Source organism: Microtus ochrogaster, chromosome 1 (assembly GCF_000317375.1).
Source record: "Microtus ochrogaster isolate Prairie Vole_2 chromosome 1, MicOch1.0, whole genome shotgun sequence".
Classification (NCBI taxonomy): Eukaryota; Metazoa; Chordata; class Mammalia; order Rodentia; family Cricetidae; genus Microtus; species Microtus ochrogaster.
Genome location: NC_022009.1, coordinates 126,117,783 through 126,140,177, shown reverse-complemented (window position 1 = coordinate 126,140,177; position 22,395 = coordinate 126,117,783). Strand labels below are relative to the sequence as shown.

Sequence of the window (22,395 nt, the reverse complement as noted above, 5' to 3'; positions counted from 1 at the left end):
GTAAACAGAACAGAACTCTGGGAGGAAGAGGAAGTGAGCTCAGAGACTCGACAGCTCTCCTCTTGGGGGCAGACGCCTCAGAGAGACACAATGCTCCACTCTTGGGGGCAGAGGCGAGAGCTCTGCTCTCTGAGGCACACGTGATGAAGCTTCGACCCAGGATGGACGTAGGCTAGAATCTCCCTGGTAAGCCACCTTGTGGGCTACAGCAGATTATTAGAGATGGGCTAGTCCAGGTGCAAGAGTTAGCCTTAAAAGAGGCTAGATAGAAATGGGCCAAGCAGTGATTAAAAGAATACAGTTTCTGTGTAATTATTTCGGGTAAAGCTAGTCTTGCGGGCAGTGGGGTGATGGGGACGCAGCCCCGCCGCCCCTAACACAACAAATTATTTCGGGTAAAGCTAGCCGGGTGGCGGGAAGCAGCCCGCCGCTCATATTACTACATCCTACTGCATGTCCTGGCTTTGAGGGAGCCTAGTCTGTTTATATGCATACCTTCCTGAACCTGGAGGACCTTGGACTTCCCACAGGGCAGGGAACCCTGACTGCTCTTAGGACTGGAGAGAAAGGGGAAGGGGAGTGGGGGGAGGGGGAGGGAAATGGGAGGTGGGAAGGAGGCAGAAATTTTTAATAATAATAATAATAAATCCTAAAACTACAGGGTATGTCAGAGGGATGTGCTAACCCATTCCCGATGTTCTGGCAGCAAAAGTTGAACAATTTTGAGTAACAAAATAAATGATGGATTATTTATTGGAAAAAAAAGAGAACCAGACAAAGCAAATCTAGCATTATATTAATGATACTGAAATTCTGAATAAAACTGAATAGGGCAGTGAGGGGGAAAAGACACATATTCTTACTTACATTAGAACATATCACTATGCTTCAAAAACTGAAACCCCTCAACATCGGTGCATGAAACCACATACAAGTCAATAACGAAAGGAGGGCATTTACAGCCGCATGTTAAAATATGGAGGCACTTACTGTAACAAAGAAGCGGCAGCATGTCAGATCAGAGGGAGAAATTGGGACTATATAGTGGACATTATAGGAAAACCCAGGCATATTCATAACACAATGTATTTAACATAAATTCTAAATATATTAATAAAACCTTTAAACATGAAAATATTGAGCAAAACAAAGAAATTTTTTATGTGCAAATTGCCCTTTCAAAAATTGAGACAATAAAAAAGAAAACACTCATACATTCAGTAACAATATCACTTTTTAAACATTTCTTCATCATAATAGCTAGCTGTGCTGGCACACACCTAAAGTACAAAGAAAATAGTATCAAAAGTTCAAGGTGATCCTTCCTAAGTAACTAAGTTGAAGCTGCCCTGGGCCATACAAGGTCCTATTTCAAAAAGAAAAAAAAAAGGAAGTTTCTGTAAGATAACAAAACCGATAACAGGCTCATTAATAGCGTTAAAATTAATATCCAAGAAATGCAAAGCAAAGGCCACCAAGATGGCTCAGTGAAATAGTGCTTGCCATGAAAGCTTGATAATTTGAGTTGGACCAGAAACCCAGAATGAAAGGAGAGAACAGACTCTTAAAAAATGTTCCATAATAATTTCTTTTAATTAAGGTCATACATCAAGACAAAATTTCAATGATTTAATAGCATAGGGACTAGGAGGAAATAGTCCCTCACACTTTATTGTTTGATATATAAACACGTTTAAAAGTACAGAGCTCCAAGAACAGAATATAGAATAAGGTTTGTCACATGCCATCATTTACAGAAAAGAGGATAAGAATAGATATTCCTGATGAGTACATGTTCATAAACTCTGAGAGGATGAATAAGTGAAAAGGACTACCTATAAGGGTAGAATATAGGAGAAACTTTTTTCTTTTTATTTATTTACTTGAAAACAAACTATCTTTTTTCATTATACATATCAATCCAAGTTCCCACTCCCTCCCCTCCTCCCATTCCCTCCACTTACACTCCTATCCCAGCCCCCACCCACTCCTCAGAGAGGGAAAGGCACATTGCTTTGGGAAGGTCCAAGGCCCTCCTAACTATATCTAGGCTGAGCAAGGCATCCATTTAAAGAGAATAGGTTCCCAAAAAAACAGTACAAGCAGTAGGGATAAATCCTGGTGCCACTGCCAGTGGTCATGTAGTCTGCTCCAACCATGCAACTGTCACCAATTCCACCCCCCATGCACTCCTCAGAGGAGGTAAGGCTTTCCTTGAGGAGTCAAAAAAGTCTGGTATACCAAGTTGTGGCAGGAAAAAGCCCCCTCCTCTGTATCAAGGCTGAGGAAGGTATCCCACCATAGGGAATGGGCTCTAAATTACCAGTTCATGTGTAGGAGCCCGCTCCTACAACGTCAGCTAGGGTTCCTGGATTAGGGGTCATGAAGCCTGAGGAAATGTCAGATGAAAGGAACAGAGACAGAAACTACAGAATAGAATCGGGGGGTCTGTCTGGTCATACCAAAAGAAGCCAAACAGCCCACAGTTTATTTCAGAATGTGTTTATATAGAAAAGCAGAACAAAGCACAGCACAGTCAGTCAGTATCTAACCACAAGACCATCCCTGTCCTTGAGTGAGCAGCCTTCTCCCCAACATGATCGTGCTGCTCAGCCTTACTCTATCTTCATGTTCCTGAGCTTTGTTGTCAGCAGTATACTTTCTATTAGAGTGTTCGTTTCTCACGGGCTAAATCAAAAGTCTCTCACAGTCCTCAAGGTTATTGGAAAAAGTAGAGCAAGCAAGCTTGAACTCAAATGATTGTAAGTCAGAATGGATGCCAGATGGAAACTGAGTCACACAAGGGCTCCCACATTCACGTATCCAGGATAAGTTCTAGTCCCACTTCCAAGCTCTCCCCACCCCGCAAGAGATCAAGCCACATAACTTGTCGCCCACATTCATAGGGCTGAGTTCAGTACCATACAGGATGTCCGGCTGTCAGTCAAGAGTCCATGAGCTCCTACTAGCTTGGGTCAGCTGTCTCTGTGGCTTCCCCATCATGATCTTGACTCCCCCCCCCCATCATATGATCCCTCCTCCCTCTCTTCCACTGAGCTTCAGGAGCTCAGCCAGTGCCTGGCTGTGGATCACTGCATCTGCTTCCATCAGTTTCTAAATGTAGGTTCAATGATGACAATTGGGATACTCAATAATCTGATTATAGGGGAAGGCTGGTTCAGGTACCCTCTCCACTACTGCTAGGAGTCTTAGCTGGGGTCATCCTTGTGGATTCCTGGGTATTTCCTTAGCACTTGGTTTCTCCCTAATGCCATAACGACCCCCTCTATCAAGATATCTCTTTCACTGCACCCACAACTCAACCATCTTGAGCCCTCATGTTCCCATCACCCATCTACTCCCTTCTACTCCCTGAAAATGGGAGTTTTACTGTGTGCTTCTGTAATGCTTTTTCCTAATCATGTATATAATTTAAATCAACTGAAATTTCATATAGATATTTAATGTTTTCAATCTAGAAGTTTTAAGTATTCCTAACATTAAGTGAGCTGTCAAAACAAAATACAAAGGTTAAAACTGCTCTGGTATTTGTGCCAGATCTATACTTTTGATCAAAGGAAGAAGACATTGAAAACCATGAGAAATGAAAAGTGAACTAACAAAATATCAGGTAAGAAAGTAAAAGCAAACAAAACCTTTCAAAGAGGAAGGGTGTGAAATCAATGTCGAATTCTGTCAAGGGAGATGGGGACAATGAAAAACTCTATGGACACTAAAGATACTAAAGAGAACAAATTAAATACGATTATTGTAAGACAAGGAAGAAAAAAGACCAGATTGCAAGACACTGAAAAACAGAATAAAAGAATAAAGATATTAATGCAGCATGCAAAGGCAAGAATGCAAATACCTGAGCAGTCCAACAGCTTTTAAATAGCACAAGATAACTGACAGAGGCACGAATAGATCAGCAGTGAGAAACTACAATACACTTTCAGAAAGGTCATTGGAGAGGGAGGAAAAATATTGCTATCATATTAAATAATAGCCTTATTGAAAAACCAGACACCACAAAGTCCAGTCAAGGATTATATAAATTATCAATGATGTCAAGTTAAAAAAAATTAAACTCTGCTTCAATCAAATCTACTATACACAGTAAACTGCTTATTTTATACGTAAGGAAGGCCTATCTGACGTAAAAGTCGGTAGGATTCAGGATACAGCTCAGGAGTACGCAGCGCATCATCTCGGATCTTTTTCACATTAGGAATCCCATTAGAAAGAAAACACTAAGAGGTAATTGAATTTCCCTCAGTTATCTTCATCTCTGTCAGCCCCCGCTACAATGACTTACTCTCCAGAGCAGAGATAACTCAATTCTGTCCGGCAAGCATATGTTATGAATCTCCAAAGCAAACTTGTCTAAATCATTCTGGTCTTCTATCAAGGCTGGCTGTGAATATGAACTCTGACAGAAAGCAAACAAATTTATTTTTATCTTTTCAATAATTCACTTCCGCATGCTATGATAGAAGAAATCGGGAGATAAATATATGCTATGAGGTTACTGCTGTTAAAAAGTCAGCTGAAATTCTGTCCTAGACTTAAAAAGTCTTACTAAATTATCTAAAGGACTAAGACAAAAGTATCAATGGATTGTGGAATTGGTAAATTATCTGAAATTAAATTTTTTTAATTATTATATATAATGACTTGAAATTAAGAAAAAATATTCCTAACCAGATACTTAAAAGAGTTCATAATATAATTTTAATTATTTCACCATGAAATAATCTTATGTACTTGAATTGCCTTATATGTGCAAGAAATGGAACACTAGGAAACTTATTGCTTAAGAAAAATCAACAAAATAAAACTAGTTCTTAGAAATGTTTTTCCTGCCTTCTAAACCATTTTATGGCATTGATTGCTGGCATTTTATTACGAAAATACTAAAAATTAAAATGCAAAAAGTACCAGAAGGCCTCTAAGTGAGTTTCTTAATTTAAGTTGAAACCTATCTAAGACCAAGGCCAGTCAGAGCACAAAACAATTAAATTCAAATAATAAATGAACATGATTGCTTGCCTTTAGCATGGACTGAATTTCTCAAGTGCAGGTTCAGACTTGGCTTTTGCCTTTAATTGTATAACAGTCAATTTTAACTGTGTTTTCTTTAGCATTATAATTCCTTCTTTAAAAATTAAGAGAAAGCCAAAGAGAATCTTAAAACACATAGCCAACTAGCAGTTTTGAAATTTCTCAAAATGTATCATCTGTATTTTGTACTATTTAGTATCCCATAATTTTCATACACAATCATCACTTGTTTGATTAAAGAATTGAAGCTGTAATTTGTAGCCCTGGAAATATTAAGGCTATTTTGACCTATTTTTCTTCATACCACGTGATTGGTGATAGAATTCTATTATGACATTTTGTTTTATTTATACTGAACAAAAACAATTGAACATATTGAAGGGGTACAAAACAGAATTTCCATATATGCAAACAATGTAAAATTATCAAATCAAAGTAATTAGCTTATCTATCATCTGAAACATTTGTCATGATGATGAAAGCATTTAAAATCCTGTCTCCTAGTTATATGAATACTTTATTAACAGTAGTCCCTGACAGTGCAATATAAAAACAGAGCTCACTCCTCCCCATAGCCTGTGGCGACCGTCACTCTAGTTCCTGAAGTTCCACATATAAGCAAGATCAAACACTTTATTTAACTAAATATAATGTTCTCCATGTTCATCCTCATTGCTAACACAGGAAAGGATTTCCTTCTTTTAGGAATGAATAGTATTCTATTATGGGTTTATATATTTTCTCTGTCCATTTATACTCTGAAGTCAAAAATAAGATTTAATATCTTGGCTCTGTGAAAAATGGCATAGAAAATAAGCATAAATGTGCATATATCTCTGACACACAAATTAAATTCCTCTGGCTATATACCCAATAGTGGGAATTACAGACCAAATGGTATTAGCATTTTTATTTGTGAAGGTCTCACTAAACTATTTTCCTAAATAGTCATGGTAATTTAAAATACTACCAATAGTTATAACAGTTTGCTTTTCTCCACATCCTCACAAACATCTATCCTTATGATAGGAGTGAACATAATAGATATGTAATATTTCACTACAGTTTTAACTTTTCTATAATTAGGGATGCTGGAAATTTTAAATATACATGTTGGCATTTATATGCCTTGTTGTTGTTGTTGTTGTTGTTGTTGTTGTTGTTGATGTTGATTGGTTGGTTAGTTTTGGTTATTCGAGACAGGGTTTCCCCGTGTGGCCCCATCTGTCCTGGAACTTACTCTGTAGACCAGGCTGGCCTCAAACTTTGTGATTCAGTTGCCTCTACATCTCAAGTAATAGGATTAAAGGCATGCAACACCAAGACCAGTCGTATGCCTTTTTTCAAAAAAAGTTAAATTATTTGCTTTGCTTTCTGAGAGAAAAATGAACAGTAAAAGGGAGGTGTGCATGATACAACTGTATGATGTATGAATGTGTATATGAATGTTGTGGTATGTGTGCCAATGTACATGTGTGCAAAGGCCACAGAGGGACATCAGGTGTCTATCAATCTTCACTTCAAAGATTCCTTTGAGACAAGGTTTCTCACTAAAACCTGGAACTCATTTTTGTGCTAGTCTGATTAGCCATCAAGCCAACTGTCTCCATCCTTTCTCTCCCAACCACTGGGGTTTACAGAGCCATGTGCTCAAAGCCAGGTTTTGTGAGTGTGAGAAAGATCTAAATTGAAGTTGCACACTTGTACAAAAGTGTTCTTTTTCGCAGAGATATCTCCCTAACCTTCCATTTGCTTATTTTTTAATGAAGTTATGTTTTCTTGTAAGCTCTTTATATCTTCTTGAATATTTTGGCCTATTCAATACATGACATACAAACACATCTTCAGTTTTTTATTTTGCTTTGATTTGCAGGAGCTTTTTAGTTTCATTGTCTCATTTTTGTACTTTTGCTTTTGCTATGTGCTCTGAGGTCTCATTCAAAAGTCCTCATGAGAATGTGAATTGAGACTTTTCCTAACTTCATCCAAATTACACAAATTTGGGTCTTAAACTAAATATTTCACATCAGTAAATTAGCAACAAAACTATATGATCATTTCAACAAATACATTGAAATGAAAAGCATTTTGCAATATTTAACAAGATTTCATGCTTAAAAAGTTAGGTGAATGCACTATAAATGCGTCTCAGTGTAACAACGGCCATGTCTTAATTACTTTTCTATTGCGGTAACAGAACACCATGACTAAGACAACTTATAAAAGAAAATATTTAATATAGGGAGTCATGATTCCAGGGGGTTGGAGTCCATGATCATTATGGCAGGGAGCATGGCAGCAGAGAGGCAGGCAAGGCGCTGAAGCAGCAGCTAAGCAAACAGAGAGAGCTAACTGAATTTGGCATAGGCTTTTTTGGTTTTTTGGTTTTTTCCCTTTTTTATTTTATTTTATTTATTTGTTTGTTTGTTTGATTTTGGTTTTTCGAGACAGGGTTTCTCTGTAGCTTTGGAGCCTGTCCTGGAACTAGTTCTTGTAGACCAGGCTGGACTCGAACTTACAGAGATCCGCCTGCCTCTGCCTCCCGAGTGCTGGGATTAAAGGCGTGTGCCATCACTGCCTGGGTTGGCATGGGCTTTTTAAACTTCAAACTCCACCCGCAGTGACACACCTCCTTCAGCAAGGCTGTATCACCTAGTCCTTCCCAAACAGTTACACTAATTAGAAGCCAAATACTCAAATATATAAGCTTATGGAGGTCATCCTCATTCAAAACCACATGTGACAAACATACTCAAATGGAAAAACTTAAAAAGTTCTCTTCTGAGTTCTGAAGTAAAACCAAAATGCTCACTTTCCAAACAGTACTGACAATATTTACTAGGCAAAGGAGCAAAATAAAAAGCACCCAAACTGCAAAGGAGGTTAAGTACTAGTTTTATCTGCAGTCAAATATTGTACATAAAAACCCCAAAGACCGAATCAAAACATGTAAGAAACAATAAATTCACTGAACACAAAAGGAACAAAGTTAGTATTGGAAATCAGTGGCAATTCTATACAACAGCAAACTATCTGAAAAAAAAAAATTAAGCAAGCAAACTATTCCCAAAAACCTATAAAAGAACTATTTAGGAATAAATTTAAATAAGAAGATGAAAGATCTCTATGCTGAAAATTATAAAATATTGATGATAAAATTGAAGGCACATAAAGACAGAAAGAAAGATATCATATTGTTTATAGATTGGAAGAATTTATGCTAAAAAGTACAGTTACAGCTGGTAAACCATGGCTATAATCCTAGTACTTGATAAGTAAATGGAGGAGAATCATGACATCAAAGTCAGTCTAGGCTAGATAGTACATTCCAAACCAGTTTGGGTTTCACAGAGACTCTTGACACAAATATAAATATAAATACACACATACATACACACAAACATACATACATACATACATACATACACACATACACACATATGTATATAAACAGTACCCAAAGCAATCAATAGAATAAATGTAAAAGCTATTTTTAAAAATCAATGACATTTTTTCATCAAAAAAGATAATTGTAGCATTTATATTTAATCACAAAAGACATCAAAGTATCATCTAATCTAATCTAACATCACAGTATATACTGCCAAGCTATGTAACCAAGAGCGAAGGGAGGTGGCATTAAAAACGGACGATTGAGGGGCCTGGAGAGACAGCTCAGTGGGTAAGTGCACTTCTGCTCTTCCAAAGGACCTGAGCTTGGCTCTCAGCATAACTGTCCATAACTCCACCTTCAGGAAATCCAAAGCCTCTATCTGATCTCAGTAGACACCATACACACACACGCGCGTGCGCACACACACACACACACACACACACACACACACACACCTAAGTCTTAAAAAAAAAACCTGAGGAAAAGAGATTAGAAAAATATGAAGAAATCCACATTTATATCCAACAGATTTTTAACAAAGAAGCCAAGAAAAAACAATGGAAAGGGACAGTCTCTCTACATATAACAACGTGTTACTACCAGTCAGGAATAAAAATCAATGTGTAGCTTGGAGTAAACAGCCATTTACTAAGCAAGTATTTACTGAGCACTTAGTATGAAAAACAATGTGTTGGCACTGTGGGCGTGAAACAGAGAGTTCTTTTCCTCATAAAGAATACAATCAGGAAGGACACAAGTAATCATGCGATTGCAAATGACTGGATTGGTAAGAAGATAAGAGACTACAAGTTTGGTTTCTATTCAGGAGAGCGGTTGGTAGGGGTAGACAAGGAGAAGGAAAGCAGGCTTTCACATAGAAGTGACCAAGGGACGCAGGGAAGGAGAGAGGTGAGGACAGATACTGAGTGGCAGTGACCAGAGGATGAAGAGATCAACGAGGGACTGGCCAGGGTGGCACGAAGAGGTCACAGAGTAGAAACTAAAGCACATAAATAAATAGACGTTCCATGAAGGGTCTGCGGAAGCTAAGGTTCAGAATGCCTAACCTGGCTTTTTTAATAAAAGAGGAAGGAACCATTGACAGAGAAAAAACATACCAAATACTCCATTATTTAGGGAGATTTAAACCATACATGTAGTGGTTAAAGTTACAGAAAGACAGTGTGTAAAATATATATTTGGAAACAAAATAAAAATCATTTGCAGGAAGCCAATACAGGATGAAGGGGAGCCTGGTGATGGCTGTCATCTGTAAACAAGCATGCGAGAGATGTCCGCTCAGCAGGGAGAAGGCAGGAGTTACAGAAATGTCCCAACATGGACAAGTGCAGACGAAGAGAGAAACTTGGTGCAGACAGGTCTGAAGCTGGGGAGAGCACTGCAAGTTAGAGACAAAATTCTGAGAGCATGAGACAATAAATGTGCACCAACAGGGGGGAAAGGTCCTCAAAAAAAAAAAAAAAAGCTCGGTTGTTGAGCTTTTTATTTTTAAGTACTGTTTATCTTAAAATAATGAAAGAATACAGTAAGACCATCCCTACTCACAGTGAAAACAGTGTTTACTCCAGCTCTTAATGACAGGTATTAAACACAAGTCCAAATGACCTCCCTAATCCTACCCTTTCCAGTTAGTCTGTAGATGCTACATTCATATAAATTACTTTGAGCCCAAATTAGGCAGTGAAAGATGAGTGCTGTGCTCTATACAAATCTACCTTCATGTACCAATACAATGAGGAAGGTATAGACTCATTAATTACAAGAAAAAGAGGCGATCATTTGTTGGCTTCATTTTAAGTCTCTGCTTAGTTCAGTATTTCAGCCGAAATGGCTGAAGGATATTGTATTTCAAGCTAAGCCTCCAGTGTCTGCTCAGATCCTTGCACTGAAAGATGTATGTTATACTCTATTCTAACTCTTTTTTGTTTGTTTGTTTGTTTGTTTGAATATTTGTTTTACAAGGCAGGGTTTCTTTGTGTAACTGCTCTGACTACCCTGGAACTCACTTTGTAGAGCAGGCTGGTCTCGAACTCACAGAGATCTGCCTGCCTCTCCTCCCAAGTGCTGTGACTAAAGGCATGCATCACTACTGCACACGTGGTCTAACTCTTAAACAATGTGAGCACCTATAAGCACAGATATGTTAAGATGTTTTGGTAATCTGTGTTACTAGTGTACTCTCTTCTGTCACTGGATGTAAAAGATCAACTACCAACATCTATTGAATTGTATGTGCATGTGCGATTGAGTGCATGTGTGTGTGCACGCATGCACGTGTGTGTGCACACATACACCCATATTCACAGAGAAGCCAGAATTTAACCTTGAATGTCTTCCTCAACTGCTCTCCACCTTAATTTTTGAGACACTATCTCAATGAACCCAGAGTTTCCTACCAAATCAGCTAGGCTGTCTGGCCATCCTAGCACTGGTATTACAGACACTTGCCACAGGGCCACCAGCTGTTGTGCTATAATCCCTTTATCTTTATAATGCTTCCTCAGATCTCTATGACCTGTTCTTTTAGTTCCTCGAAGCCACCTTCAGTAACTGCCTTCCTGTCATTCTATTAAAAATAGCCACATTTGCTTTTCTCCTAGGCAGGAATATGTGAATATCTCACATTTTATGCATGAGGAAACACAATGAATGGAAAAGGACAAGTTTTTCAGCAGCTGGAAATGCTAATTTAATTACTGAAAAGAAATCATGTGAAGCTGGCTGCAGAACATGATTTACAAAGCAAAATGAAGTTATATACAAGTATCAAGAACATCTTACTACCTCATATAGTTATAAACGTATGACTTCTAGAATGTATGGTTACAGGAAAAGGCCTGCCCAACAATAGTGATAGTCCAATAACATTTAAATATTAAAAATATACTTAAACATACAGGATAGTTAACATTCTAATAATATTGAAAATGCACTTGGAATAGAAACATAAAAAACAGCACTATTCATTTAGTTTGTCATTGAAGATAAATACAACAAAGCATGTTTGGCTAAAGGACTATGCTGTAAGCCTTCTTAGAAAATGGAGCTGGAGACTAAAGAAATAGCTCACTTAGTTAAAACCCTGACTTGGATTCCCAATACTCACTTAAAGTTTTGTGCATCAGTGTACACCAACGTTTCAGAAACTGAAGTACAGAAAGGCAGACCCCTACAGCTCACTAAGTAGGCAGCCTGGCTGAATAATGAGCTCCAGGGTTCAGTGAGAAACTGTTTCAAAAATAAGATGGAGGCAATCAAGGGAGACACCAACACTGACCTCTGAGCTTCACATGCATGGGCTTACAGGGCACATATACCTTTCCATGCATACACAGGCATAGCCACACAAACATATATGTACCACACACAGAGTTGATGAAGTATTTTCAAAACAAGTAGTGCACTTAAAAGGGAATATGTTTTTAGTAATTCAAGCAAATATACTGGCCACATGGTATGTAGCTCCACTGAAGTTAATAAAAAGTGAATTCTATAGCATAATAAATGAAATTCAAAGCAATATTGTTTAAAAGAACATCATGAAACTCTTACTGAAATGAATTTTAACTTAAATTGGCTCTGAAAAATAAAATCATTAAGTGATAATTTTTATTGCATCTGGCTTACAGATGTGTATAGTTTATACAAACTGAAAATGCAAGAAACATTTTTTCACTAACACTTAGTCAAGATATGAACATGCATACATATACCCTCTTTATAAGAAAAAGTCCAACATTGTACATGTTATGATTTTAGATATAGTTCCTGGATACAGGTTAAAAATATTCAAGAACAAAGTTACAATGTGTGCCTAATCAAAGACTTACGACATTAACAGAACTTCAACATATCCCAAAAGGAAAAGATTTCATGGATATCATAAAAAGCAAAGAAGTAAATGATATATTCCTCAGAACTATATCAGCAGCAGTTAATGATAATAAAAGAAACACATCAGCCTCTACACTACTACAGGCATTGTCCAAATATACAACAGCATCTCCGTAAGAAATGTAACTACTAGCTGTAGTAGGGCTAAAACTTCAGGAGTTAATTTAAGGCCCAACTATGGTTAACCTTTAAACTACACCCACTTGTCAGTCTCTACTGGGATCACTTTTATCTTTTATAAAGTACCAGAAAAACATTTGAGCTTATCTGTCTCTATGTAATAGGAATAACCCATACTGCTTCTAAATGTCTTCAAATTCTAACAAATATCCTTGTCAAATTGTCTCATTCACCCTTGTGTTGGTCATTTATATGGCCATTTCTTTCATGAATCCATGTTTGTTGCACATGTCAAAGAGGAACTGCTGAAATACGCAGCGCTTACAGAATGAGCAACATAAAACGTGGTCCCTCATTGGCCACCACAGGAAGAGCCACGAGTGTGGCAAAATGACGCAGGGGGCTGAGGTCCAGGATGCTAAGCTGATTACATGGTGGACAAAGGTTGTCTTCTGACCTTCAAATACATATAATCACAGCATACAACAGGAGACTTTCCCAAGAGTACTAAGTCCTTCAGTGATGTTCCTCATTAGAAAAGACAAGCTCACAGTCTCAGGTCAACAAAACAAAGAAGGTGCGCTGATCAAAAGACAGATGAACTGATACTGATCAAAGAGAGCTTTCCTAGAATAGTCTATGATTTTCATAAATTAAATTTTGAAGACAAATAGCATGCTTCTTTAGACAATACTGCCATTTTCTTTATGTAGTTAGTTACCATCCAAAAACAGTAGCATCCTTACACCAAGCACACAGGAGTATCTTACCTCAAATTCTGCATGTCTGTGAATATCCTCTGCTCTCTGTCTGCTCAGGATAAATTCAGCTTCATTTGCTACTCTTACTAAATGATCCTTCATTGTTTGGCTAAGTAACCTGCAAGAGATAAATATTGCCACATAAATAAATGTATACCTATAACATATGATTAGTCAGGGTTCAAAAGTGGTATATTGTTCTTTTGAAGAAAAATGGAACCTTTAATCCATTGTTCTCACTTCACACACAATGAGGCTTCAGCATTATTTTACTTACAAAAGTGAAAGAACATAGCAGCAAAAGCTTCTACTCTGGTAGCAGTGGATCCGTTTGTATCACACTGGCCAATCGACAAATGCAACTAATAATTCTGCATTAAAGGTGAAGTGTTGAGTTGTTACTATGAAGGCAACAGAAAGATAGCATTGTTTGGGGAAATTATCCCCCGAAGGAGCACATGTTAATGACTTTTGTCCCAGTCCTTGACAATCCTAGATATGAACTTTAAGAGTGTAGCCCTAATAGACATTAGGTCACCAGAACTGTGCCTTTAAGTGAATATTGAAATTTCAGACTTTACTCTCTCATGCCTCCTACAGCCACCCTGACGTGAACTGTTCCTTCTCCACACATTCCCATCATGGCAAAAAGATCTACTGAGCCAACAGGCCAGGAATGAAGCCATAAACGCAAATAAGGAAGCTGTAGGAATTGGTCAAGTCAGGTATTTTTGTTAAGTCTTGACGACACTGGCACATCAAGGCAGCCAAGATTTAAGGAGACAAAGATCCTGGAGAAGAAAGCACACAAAGACATTCGACATGACTCTTCTCACTCCGACATTCTTATTCACAAGTGAGACTCCATTAGCTAATCAAAGCTGTCAGCAACCTCACACAATTAAGAAAACAAATATAGGCAAACAATCTGACATGACAGAGGTATAAATATCCCTAGACTTTTAGCAGAAATCCAAGCTTACACTCAGAAACTAGAGAAAATTCAGAATCAAAATACTGAAAAATACCTCAAAAAGCAATACAAGGATGAATGAGCAACATAACACTTTTCATTTGTATTATGGTGGCAAAATGTAAATATAATTTTCAATGTTGTTTTTTGGTGATAACTACAAAATGAATAATTTAGTCAGAAAATTTATGCAAAAAGGAAAATCACGCATCTAAATAAAAGACATTAGAGAGAAAAAAAGCATGCAAAACTTCTCAGCACGGACAAAATAATGCCAATTGTGAAGATCATCAGAGGACATAAGCTAGGAAGGGCAAAGTCTGACTAACACTCAAAACAACCTGAAATAAGTTCAGTCAGGAAGTTAATGCCATCAGTCTCCGCATCACTGTTTATCAGAAAATGCAAATTAAAGCTGCAGTATTATATAAAACTGCCTGTGAGAGTTAATACTATCAACTTAACAAGATCTAAAATCACTGAGAGGCAAACTTCTAGGCAAGTTAACAGATTGTTTAGATAAGGTTAATTGAGGTGGGGCCTACTCTCATGTGAGTGGTACTGCTGAATGTGTGCTAAAGTCCTGGACTCTATAAAAAGTAGAAAGTAGAGTGACCACAAGCATTCATAGCATGCTTGCTGAATGTGCATACAATGTGGCCAACAGCCTCATGCGCTGGCCCCCAGCCTTCCCAGCCATGACTGACTTCCTCTCAATCTCTAAATCAAACACTTCTTTTAATTACTTTGGTCTGGTGTTTAATCCCAGTAATTAATAGAGTGAAGAATATATAAGTTTGGGCAAAGATATGAAGAACCAGAGGCTCATGAACACTAAATATGAGAATATGCAACTAAAAATTCTAGTATTAATTGTTCATGCTAGCAAAACATTAGCAACTACCCAAAATTCCAAAAAAAGAAAATTATTCTTTAAATGGCAAAATATTCACATGTTGAAATACTATATTGTAACAAAAACATATCTAATTATATGCAAAACAAAATAATTTCACAATATTGAGCAAAATCTCATAAATGAATATAATTTGAACAAATCATCGTGTATAAGTTTTTAAAATTCTGATATTAAAATTCTAGAGATAAGTAAGATCAGCTTTACGTAAGACCTTGACTAACAAGTCACATGGCACAACAGAATTAAACCATTCGACACAGGGTCTTAGATTTATAGACAGTGACCAAGTGTTCATATAATGGTAGGTTTCTGGAATGTGACTATTATACTGTGATCTTCTGAACTCTCTCATACAAAAGGACAGAGCTAGGATAGTAGAGAAAAAGTTTCCACCTACTAATGTCAGATCCAATAACCATACACAATGGTACCATTCGATTCCCATTCTACAGGGAATATACTTCACTGCTTAGCAATGTTTGTGGCAAAACTAAATAAATTGCACACACACTGAATCCAAAGCATTAACTACTACACTTCTAATAACATACCAGACGAACATGTTCCTAGCATCAAAAAAAGCAGATGTAAGTTCACCATCGCACTCTTTATACAAAATAAACAACTAAAAGCCAAAATGTGTACCACAGGAGAATAAGTGATTCTAAATTTTTGTAACAAAAGAGTCCGTGAAAAAATGTACAATCTGAGTTTGGGGAAATATATATAAGAAAATATATCAAACTGCCAATTATCTAATAAAAAGGTCAGCAAATTACAGCCTGTGGGCCAAAGCAGACCTAGCAATTATTTTGCTAATAAGTTTAACAAGATCAGCTGTTTAAGTCTGTGGCTGTCTCTAATACATAAGACTACAGAGCTGAGCAGCTGCAGCAGAAGCCGTACGGTCTACACTACTTTGTGGATCTACAAAGAAGACCTACACACACCAGAGTTAGAAATAGGGACTGTGCCTCCTCTGATCGATATTTATTCATCGAGGCTGCACAAGCAATGATAAAAAGAAACAAAAATAAACTTAAAAATTCTGCTTTTATATAACATTTTAATCTTTATGAATCCTATATGCACTGTGAAAGATAATGTCCCTCACCTTCAAATTATCTCCTGGCTACTTTAGAAGTCAGAAATAAAAATTCTGACTACAGTTTTGAGGTGATCTAATCAGGGTTTTTAAAATGCCTTTAGAGTGCACGTTTAGATACTATAAACAAGCCCCACCAATTGTGAAATCTGCTAATGACTAACTTCCTAGGAGTGGAAGACAGAGTGAACAGGGGCTTTCGAGAGTGCAGATGTAAAATACTATTTTCTGCTCCTTGTTCCCCTCTGGAGACTATGAAACCACATCATGAATTAATTGATTAGTCAATGACACACCATTGTCCTTTTCCCCAGTCAAGTAACCTCAAAGTTATTCTAGCCCCCTCCCTTTTCTCTACCGTCCGTATTCATACCTACAATCAACACATTTTGTCAATACTTCCTCTGTAATATCTCGAGATTTAATTTATTCTATCTCACAAAAGCCCTAATAAAATGAAGGCCTTACTCACATTATGAGTGAATAAATCCCTCTGCTGGCTCAACATTCTGTCTACCTGCCTTGTAAAGCACTCTAACAACTAACAGACTAACTATAAAATCTAGATGACCATGGAAATAGTTTCCTTATATCTGACTATCCTTCATTATACATTAAGATTTCATAGTGGTGCATGCAAACACACACACAAAGTAAGAATAATAGCAATTATTAAATTTTTGAAAATTGAACATTTGAAGAAAATATGTTAAATAAAATAAGCAGAATACTACAAGAAAAACTGTGGTTCCATTTATCTGGGATAATAAGAACAGTCAAACTCAGAGGCAGGAAACAAAATGATGATGGTCAGGAGAAAGGTCTGGGAGTCAATGTTGAATGGGTAAAGAAGTTCCATTTTTTAAAATGATTTCTGCTAATAAATGTTGGTAACATTGACCAACAATATACATGCACTAAATGTTGCTAATTGTACAAATTAAAATGGCTAGTATGATAATTACAGCATACCACTATGCTGCTTAAAACTCTAAACAGTTTCAAACTCAATGATAAATTTTATTAAACAACATTAAATATAAATTTATTTAGGTATAATATTATCTAAAAGCTAAACACTTTGGAGCGTATCCTGGAACTAGCTCTTGTAGACCAGGCTGGCCTCGATCTCACAGAGATCTGCCTGCCTCTGGCTCCTGAGGGGTGGGATTAAAGCCCTGTGCCACCACCGATCAGCTTTCCTATTTTTTATTATTGTTTTTATATTTTCTTAAACTTACTTTCTTTCTTGATTGTTTTGTTCCAGCCACCAGACTTTCAACTTTTTGCTAATTGTGTTTAAACACAAATACTGTTCTCTCCTTAAGGTATTTGATCTCTCTGTTCCTATACTTTAAAAACAGATGTTGAGAGATTGAAGAAATATCTCAGTGGTCAAAAAGCACTTACTGTTCTTCTAGATGACCTGGATTCAATTCTCAGCAAACACACAATAACTCACAACCTATTGTAACACCAATCCCTGGAGATCTGGCACCTTCTTCTGGTCTTTGAAGACATTTCGTTCACCTGATACACCAATATACATCCAGGCAAAACATGCATACACATTAAAAAAATCAGACATTAAAATCACATAACCATGGTGGCATACATTTATAAGAGGATCAAGGATTCAAGACAAGCCTTCGTTAGACAGTGAGGTCAAGGTCAAACTGAACTACATGAGGCTTTTTTTTAATATTTTTTTGAAATCAACCCCTTCACCACACTTTATAATACTTTCCAATCCATACTGGCCTCCCTATAAGCCTTCTTCTCTTTATTCTTACAATATTATCCTGTTTTGTTAAATTATCTGAATTGTCTTGTTTCCTTGTACATTGCTTGTCCTCATGTCTCTGCCAACGTGGATTTCCTCATAGCTACATCCAACAGAATGGTATCTGGCACACGGAAAAATCCTAAGAATAGGTATCTAGGGAACGCCATGCTACAAACCACGTTTTCATCTAATTCCCCTCCAATTATTTACATCTAAAACCATAAACCACTGAAATAACTGACTTCAAGCCTCTGCTTCTCCATGGAATATGCTGTAATTTCATTCTACAAAGACCTTTATTTTATGTCAATTATGTCTAATATTATAATATATACACTTTATATACTATCTTCGAAAACTATAATTAATAGTCTCTGTATGACAATCTATTTTCTGTATATAACAATCTATTTTCCCAACTAACAAAGAATGTACTTTTCAATTAGTCTTTTTAAATCGATGATACCATCAAAAAAGAACAATTCAGGAGAGGTGTGCTAAATACATACACACACACGTAGAATTTAAAAATGATCTTAAATGGAAGCATGTGCATTCTTCGTAACAACTTATTATCTGGGTTTAAATAAGGTTCTCACAAGCTCCTAAACAGAAATGTGGCTTGTCCTTTCATTAGGGCACCATTAAAATGACAGCACAAACTCAATCAATTTTTCCTAAAAGGCATTTTCCCCATGTACACACTTACACGTTTCAAAATATACCAATTACACAATTTTAACAAGTAAAATTTATATGATAAATTGCAATGAAAAATTAAAGGCAAATGAAGCCAAGGTTTTAATTATAATAATCAGTTTCAAAATGTTGAATTTAATATAACGTAGACTAATCTCTGAATGCAGAACATGAAATGATTCACATATTTTAATATTAAGAAGAAAATCTATGTATAATTTATATCTACAGTACAAGGGGGAAGGGAAATAACACTGCTTGTGTCAACCTTAGGAAACAAACAGTCCTTTCAAGTGACCCAATGAAAAAGATTCACACTAGAGGCTCAATAAATAACGGTAATGATGACAGATATCTCCCATAACTACATTACGAGCCATTGTCCACATCTGATTATTCTAGTCCAGACCTTGGATAAGCACATACACACATTTCTACCAAGTTTTCCAGCATTACTTCTCTGTTTCTTTGACATTCTATAACCTCCATAAGCAGCTAATCTCAGAATCTGCTCATACACAGGACCATTTATAGAAAAAGTTACTACTTCCAGGAACACTAACAACTGAGAAAGTAGAAATACTATCCCTTACTTTGACAATGCTTCTAACATTGTAATATCTTTAGAACTGATTACAGAGAAACACCACAAACGAGTAAGGATGGAGAATGATTCTAAATACCAGTAATATATAAAGCTAATGCTAAATACTTCAAAGACTATGGCATCTACACATTAACATAACCTTTGTTCTTAGGGTGAAAAATAATTCTTTAATTTTATTTTTATTGAGCTCTACATTTTTCTCTGCTCCCTTCCCTACCTCTCCCCTCCCCTTCAACCTCTCCCATGGTCCCCATGCTCCTAATTTACTCAGGAGATCTTGTCTTTTTCTACTTTCGATGTAGCTTAGATCTACGTATGTCTCTTTTAGGGTACTTATTGTTATCTAAGTTCTCTGAAATTGTGATTTGTAGGCTGGTTTTCTTTGCTTTATGTTTAAAAATCACCTATGAGTGAGTATATGTAATAATTATCTTTCTGGGTCTGGTTTATCTCACTCAAAATGATGTTTTCTAGCTCCATCCATTTGCCTGCAAATTTCAAAATGTTATTTTTTTCTTCTGTGTAGTACTCCATTGTGTAAATATACCACATTTTCCTTATCCATTCTTCGATCGAGGGGTATTTAGGTTGTTTCCAGGTTCTGGCTATGACAAACAAAGCTGCTGTGAACATAGTTGAGCACATGTCCTTGTGGCACAATTGAGCATCCTTTAGATATATACATACCCAAAAGTGGTATTGCTGAATCTTGAGGAAGGTTGTTTCCTAGTTTTCTGAGAAAACGCCACACTGACATCCAAAGGGGCTGTACCAACTTGCACTTCCATCAACAATACAGGAGTGTTCCCTTTACCCCACAACCTCTCCAGCATAAGCTGTTATCAGTGTTTTGATCTTGGCCATTCTTACAGGTGTAAGATGGAATCTAAGAGTTGTTTTGATTTTCATTTCTCTATGACTAAGGATGTTGAACATTTCCTTAAGTGTCTTTTAGCCATTTTAGATTTCTCTGTTGAGAGTTCTCTGTTTAGGTCTGTGCTACATTTTTTTTTTATTAAAAATTTCCGCCTCCTCCCCGCCTCCCTTTTCCCTCTCCCTCCCTCCACTCCCGACCCCCCTCCCCCTCCCTCTCCAGTCCAAAGAGCAGTCAGGGTTCCCTGCCCTGTGGGAAGTCCAAGGTCCTCCCCGCTCCATCCAGATCTAGGAAGGTGAGCATCCAAACAGGCTAGGTTCCCACAAAGCCAGTACATGGCTGCTCTTCCAACTGGAGAGGGAGGTAGAGGGGAGTGGGAGTGGAGACTGGGGGGAGGGGGAGGGAAAAGGGAGGTAGGGAGGAGGCAGAAATTTTTAATAAAAAAATAAAATAATAATAATAATAAAGGAATGTGAAACTACTTATTTACATAAAGTTAGACCTTTTAGAAACAAAACTTTCTATCAGATGTTTTATAATTAAAATATACAGATGTGATAATTCAAGATTTCAAACAGTAGGCTGGAGAGATGGCTCAGCAGCTAAGAGCACCTTCTCTTCCTCCAGAGGGTCAAGTTAAGTCCCCAGAACCCACTTCTAGGAGTTCCCAACTGCAGCTTGAAACAATCTCCCCTAATCTCAATATCACCTGCACCCACATACACATAATTAAAAATAAAAATGCTTTCAAAATTTTTCCAATTTTTATTAAACACCACAAAACATTCACAACAACACTATTATTTAAAGTTAACATTGCTCTGCTTATAAAATGAACACTTCGTTTTTTGACTGAAATTTGTTATGAAGGTTTTTTCTCTTGCTAAAAATCATTAAAACAGACTACTTGATTGTGTCCACTACTGCTATTTCCATTCTATAAAATAAATTTGCTTAAAATAGAAAGTTGTTTATATGAACAATGTCAGTAATTGAAATAAAAATCATAAAAATATGAAATATTATATTGAATACATAAGAAAATATTCAAATAACAAACACTTCTATCTGACCTAAGTAATTGATTTGCTGATGATCCCCATCAGGTCTGATAGATCTAACACTGTTGTCTATCTATAAATGATACCCATCAGGTCTGATAGATCTAACACTGTTGTCTATCTATAAAGGTCTCCGTGTTATTTACATACTAAAACATTAATCATGGGCCAAATTACAGCACCTCCTCTATCGATGAGGACAAAGGTCAGATCTACATAACAAGAGGAAAAATATTTGGTCCTGGCAGTTAAAGAAAAATCTTTATTACTATTCTTGTTGCCCCTGGGACTCAGCCTAGTATGGAGCATTCCAAATTACTTCACAAATTACAATCTACATATACTCATTTAACTTCAAATATCAAATATGTATAAAAGAAAAAATAAAATCAATTTCTTTATAGACATACATCTACAAATTGTTCTTTTACATATACTCTATGCTCTAAACTTAATTTTATGTACAGGCAGGAGGAGAAGGATGCACACTCACACCTACATGTGTGTGGAGATGTCCATGGAAGACAAAAGAGGACAGATCAGTATGGATACCGAGAACAAAACTCCAGTACTCGCAAGAACAGTTAGTTCTGAGTCATTGCTCCAGCCCCTACTCTGCACTGTAAAGAAAATAGCTTCACTAATAGGCCCATTATTTCCCTGAGAAGTTTATTCTCTTTACAGCATTGTTTATAATACATTAATTCTTCACACAAAGGATAAAACTTAAGCAACATCTTTAATATATAGTGAAAAATACCTTATTAATTAAACAATATTTACTTGGTTAGCCAGACACATCTCTATGGGGCAGATACAACCATAAACAAGAGAGAATCACTATCTTTTGAAGAACTAATTTTATTGGCAGAAGTAGGCAACGAGGAGGTAATAAACATCTTCATGGGAACAAGAACAGAGGAAATGACATAGGAAAGTGCCGTGATGAGATGTGCCATAATGAAATTCATCACTTTGCAAAATAAAATATTAATTTTAAACATAGTCAAAGATAAATCCAAGGGTTAATGATGATAAACACTGCTGAGAAATAATATAAGAAAATTAATAAATTAGGCTAAAATGACCTTGATAACAGATTGCAAGAACTCTGAGG

The 22,395-nt window shown here is 36.7% G+C and overlaps 1 protein-coding gene across 2 annotated transcripts in view; it reads right to left on the bottom strand.

Moving 5' to 3' along the window:
* Positions 1-22,395, bottom strand: part of Lrba (LPS responsive beige-like anchor protein) — a 488,275-nt gene that overhangs the window by 297,993 nt on the left and 167,887 nt on the right. For both annotated transcript variants that reach the window (XM_026787115.1, XM_026787152.1), the window contains one exon: positions 13,264-13,372. In XM_026787115.1, the coding sequence (XP_026642916.1) occupies positions 13,264-13,372 (109 nt within the window). The remainder of the gene's footprint in view (positions 1-13,263; positions 13,373-22,395) is intronic.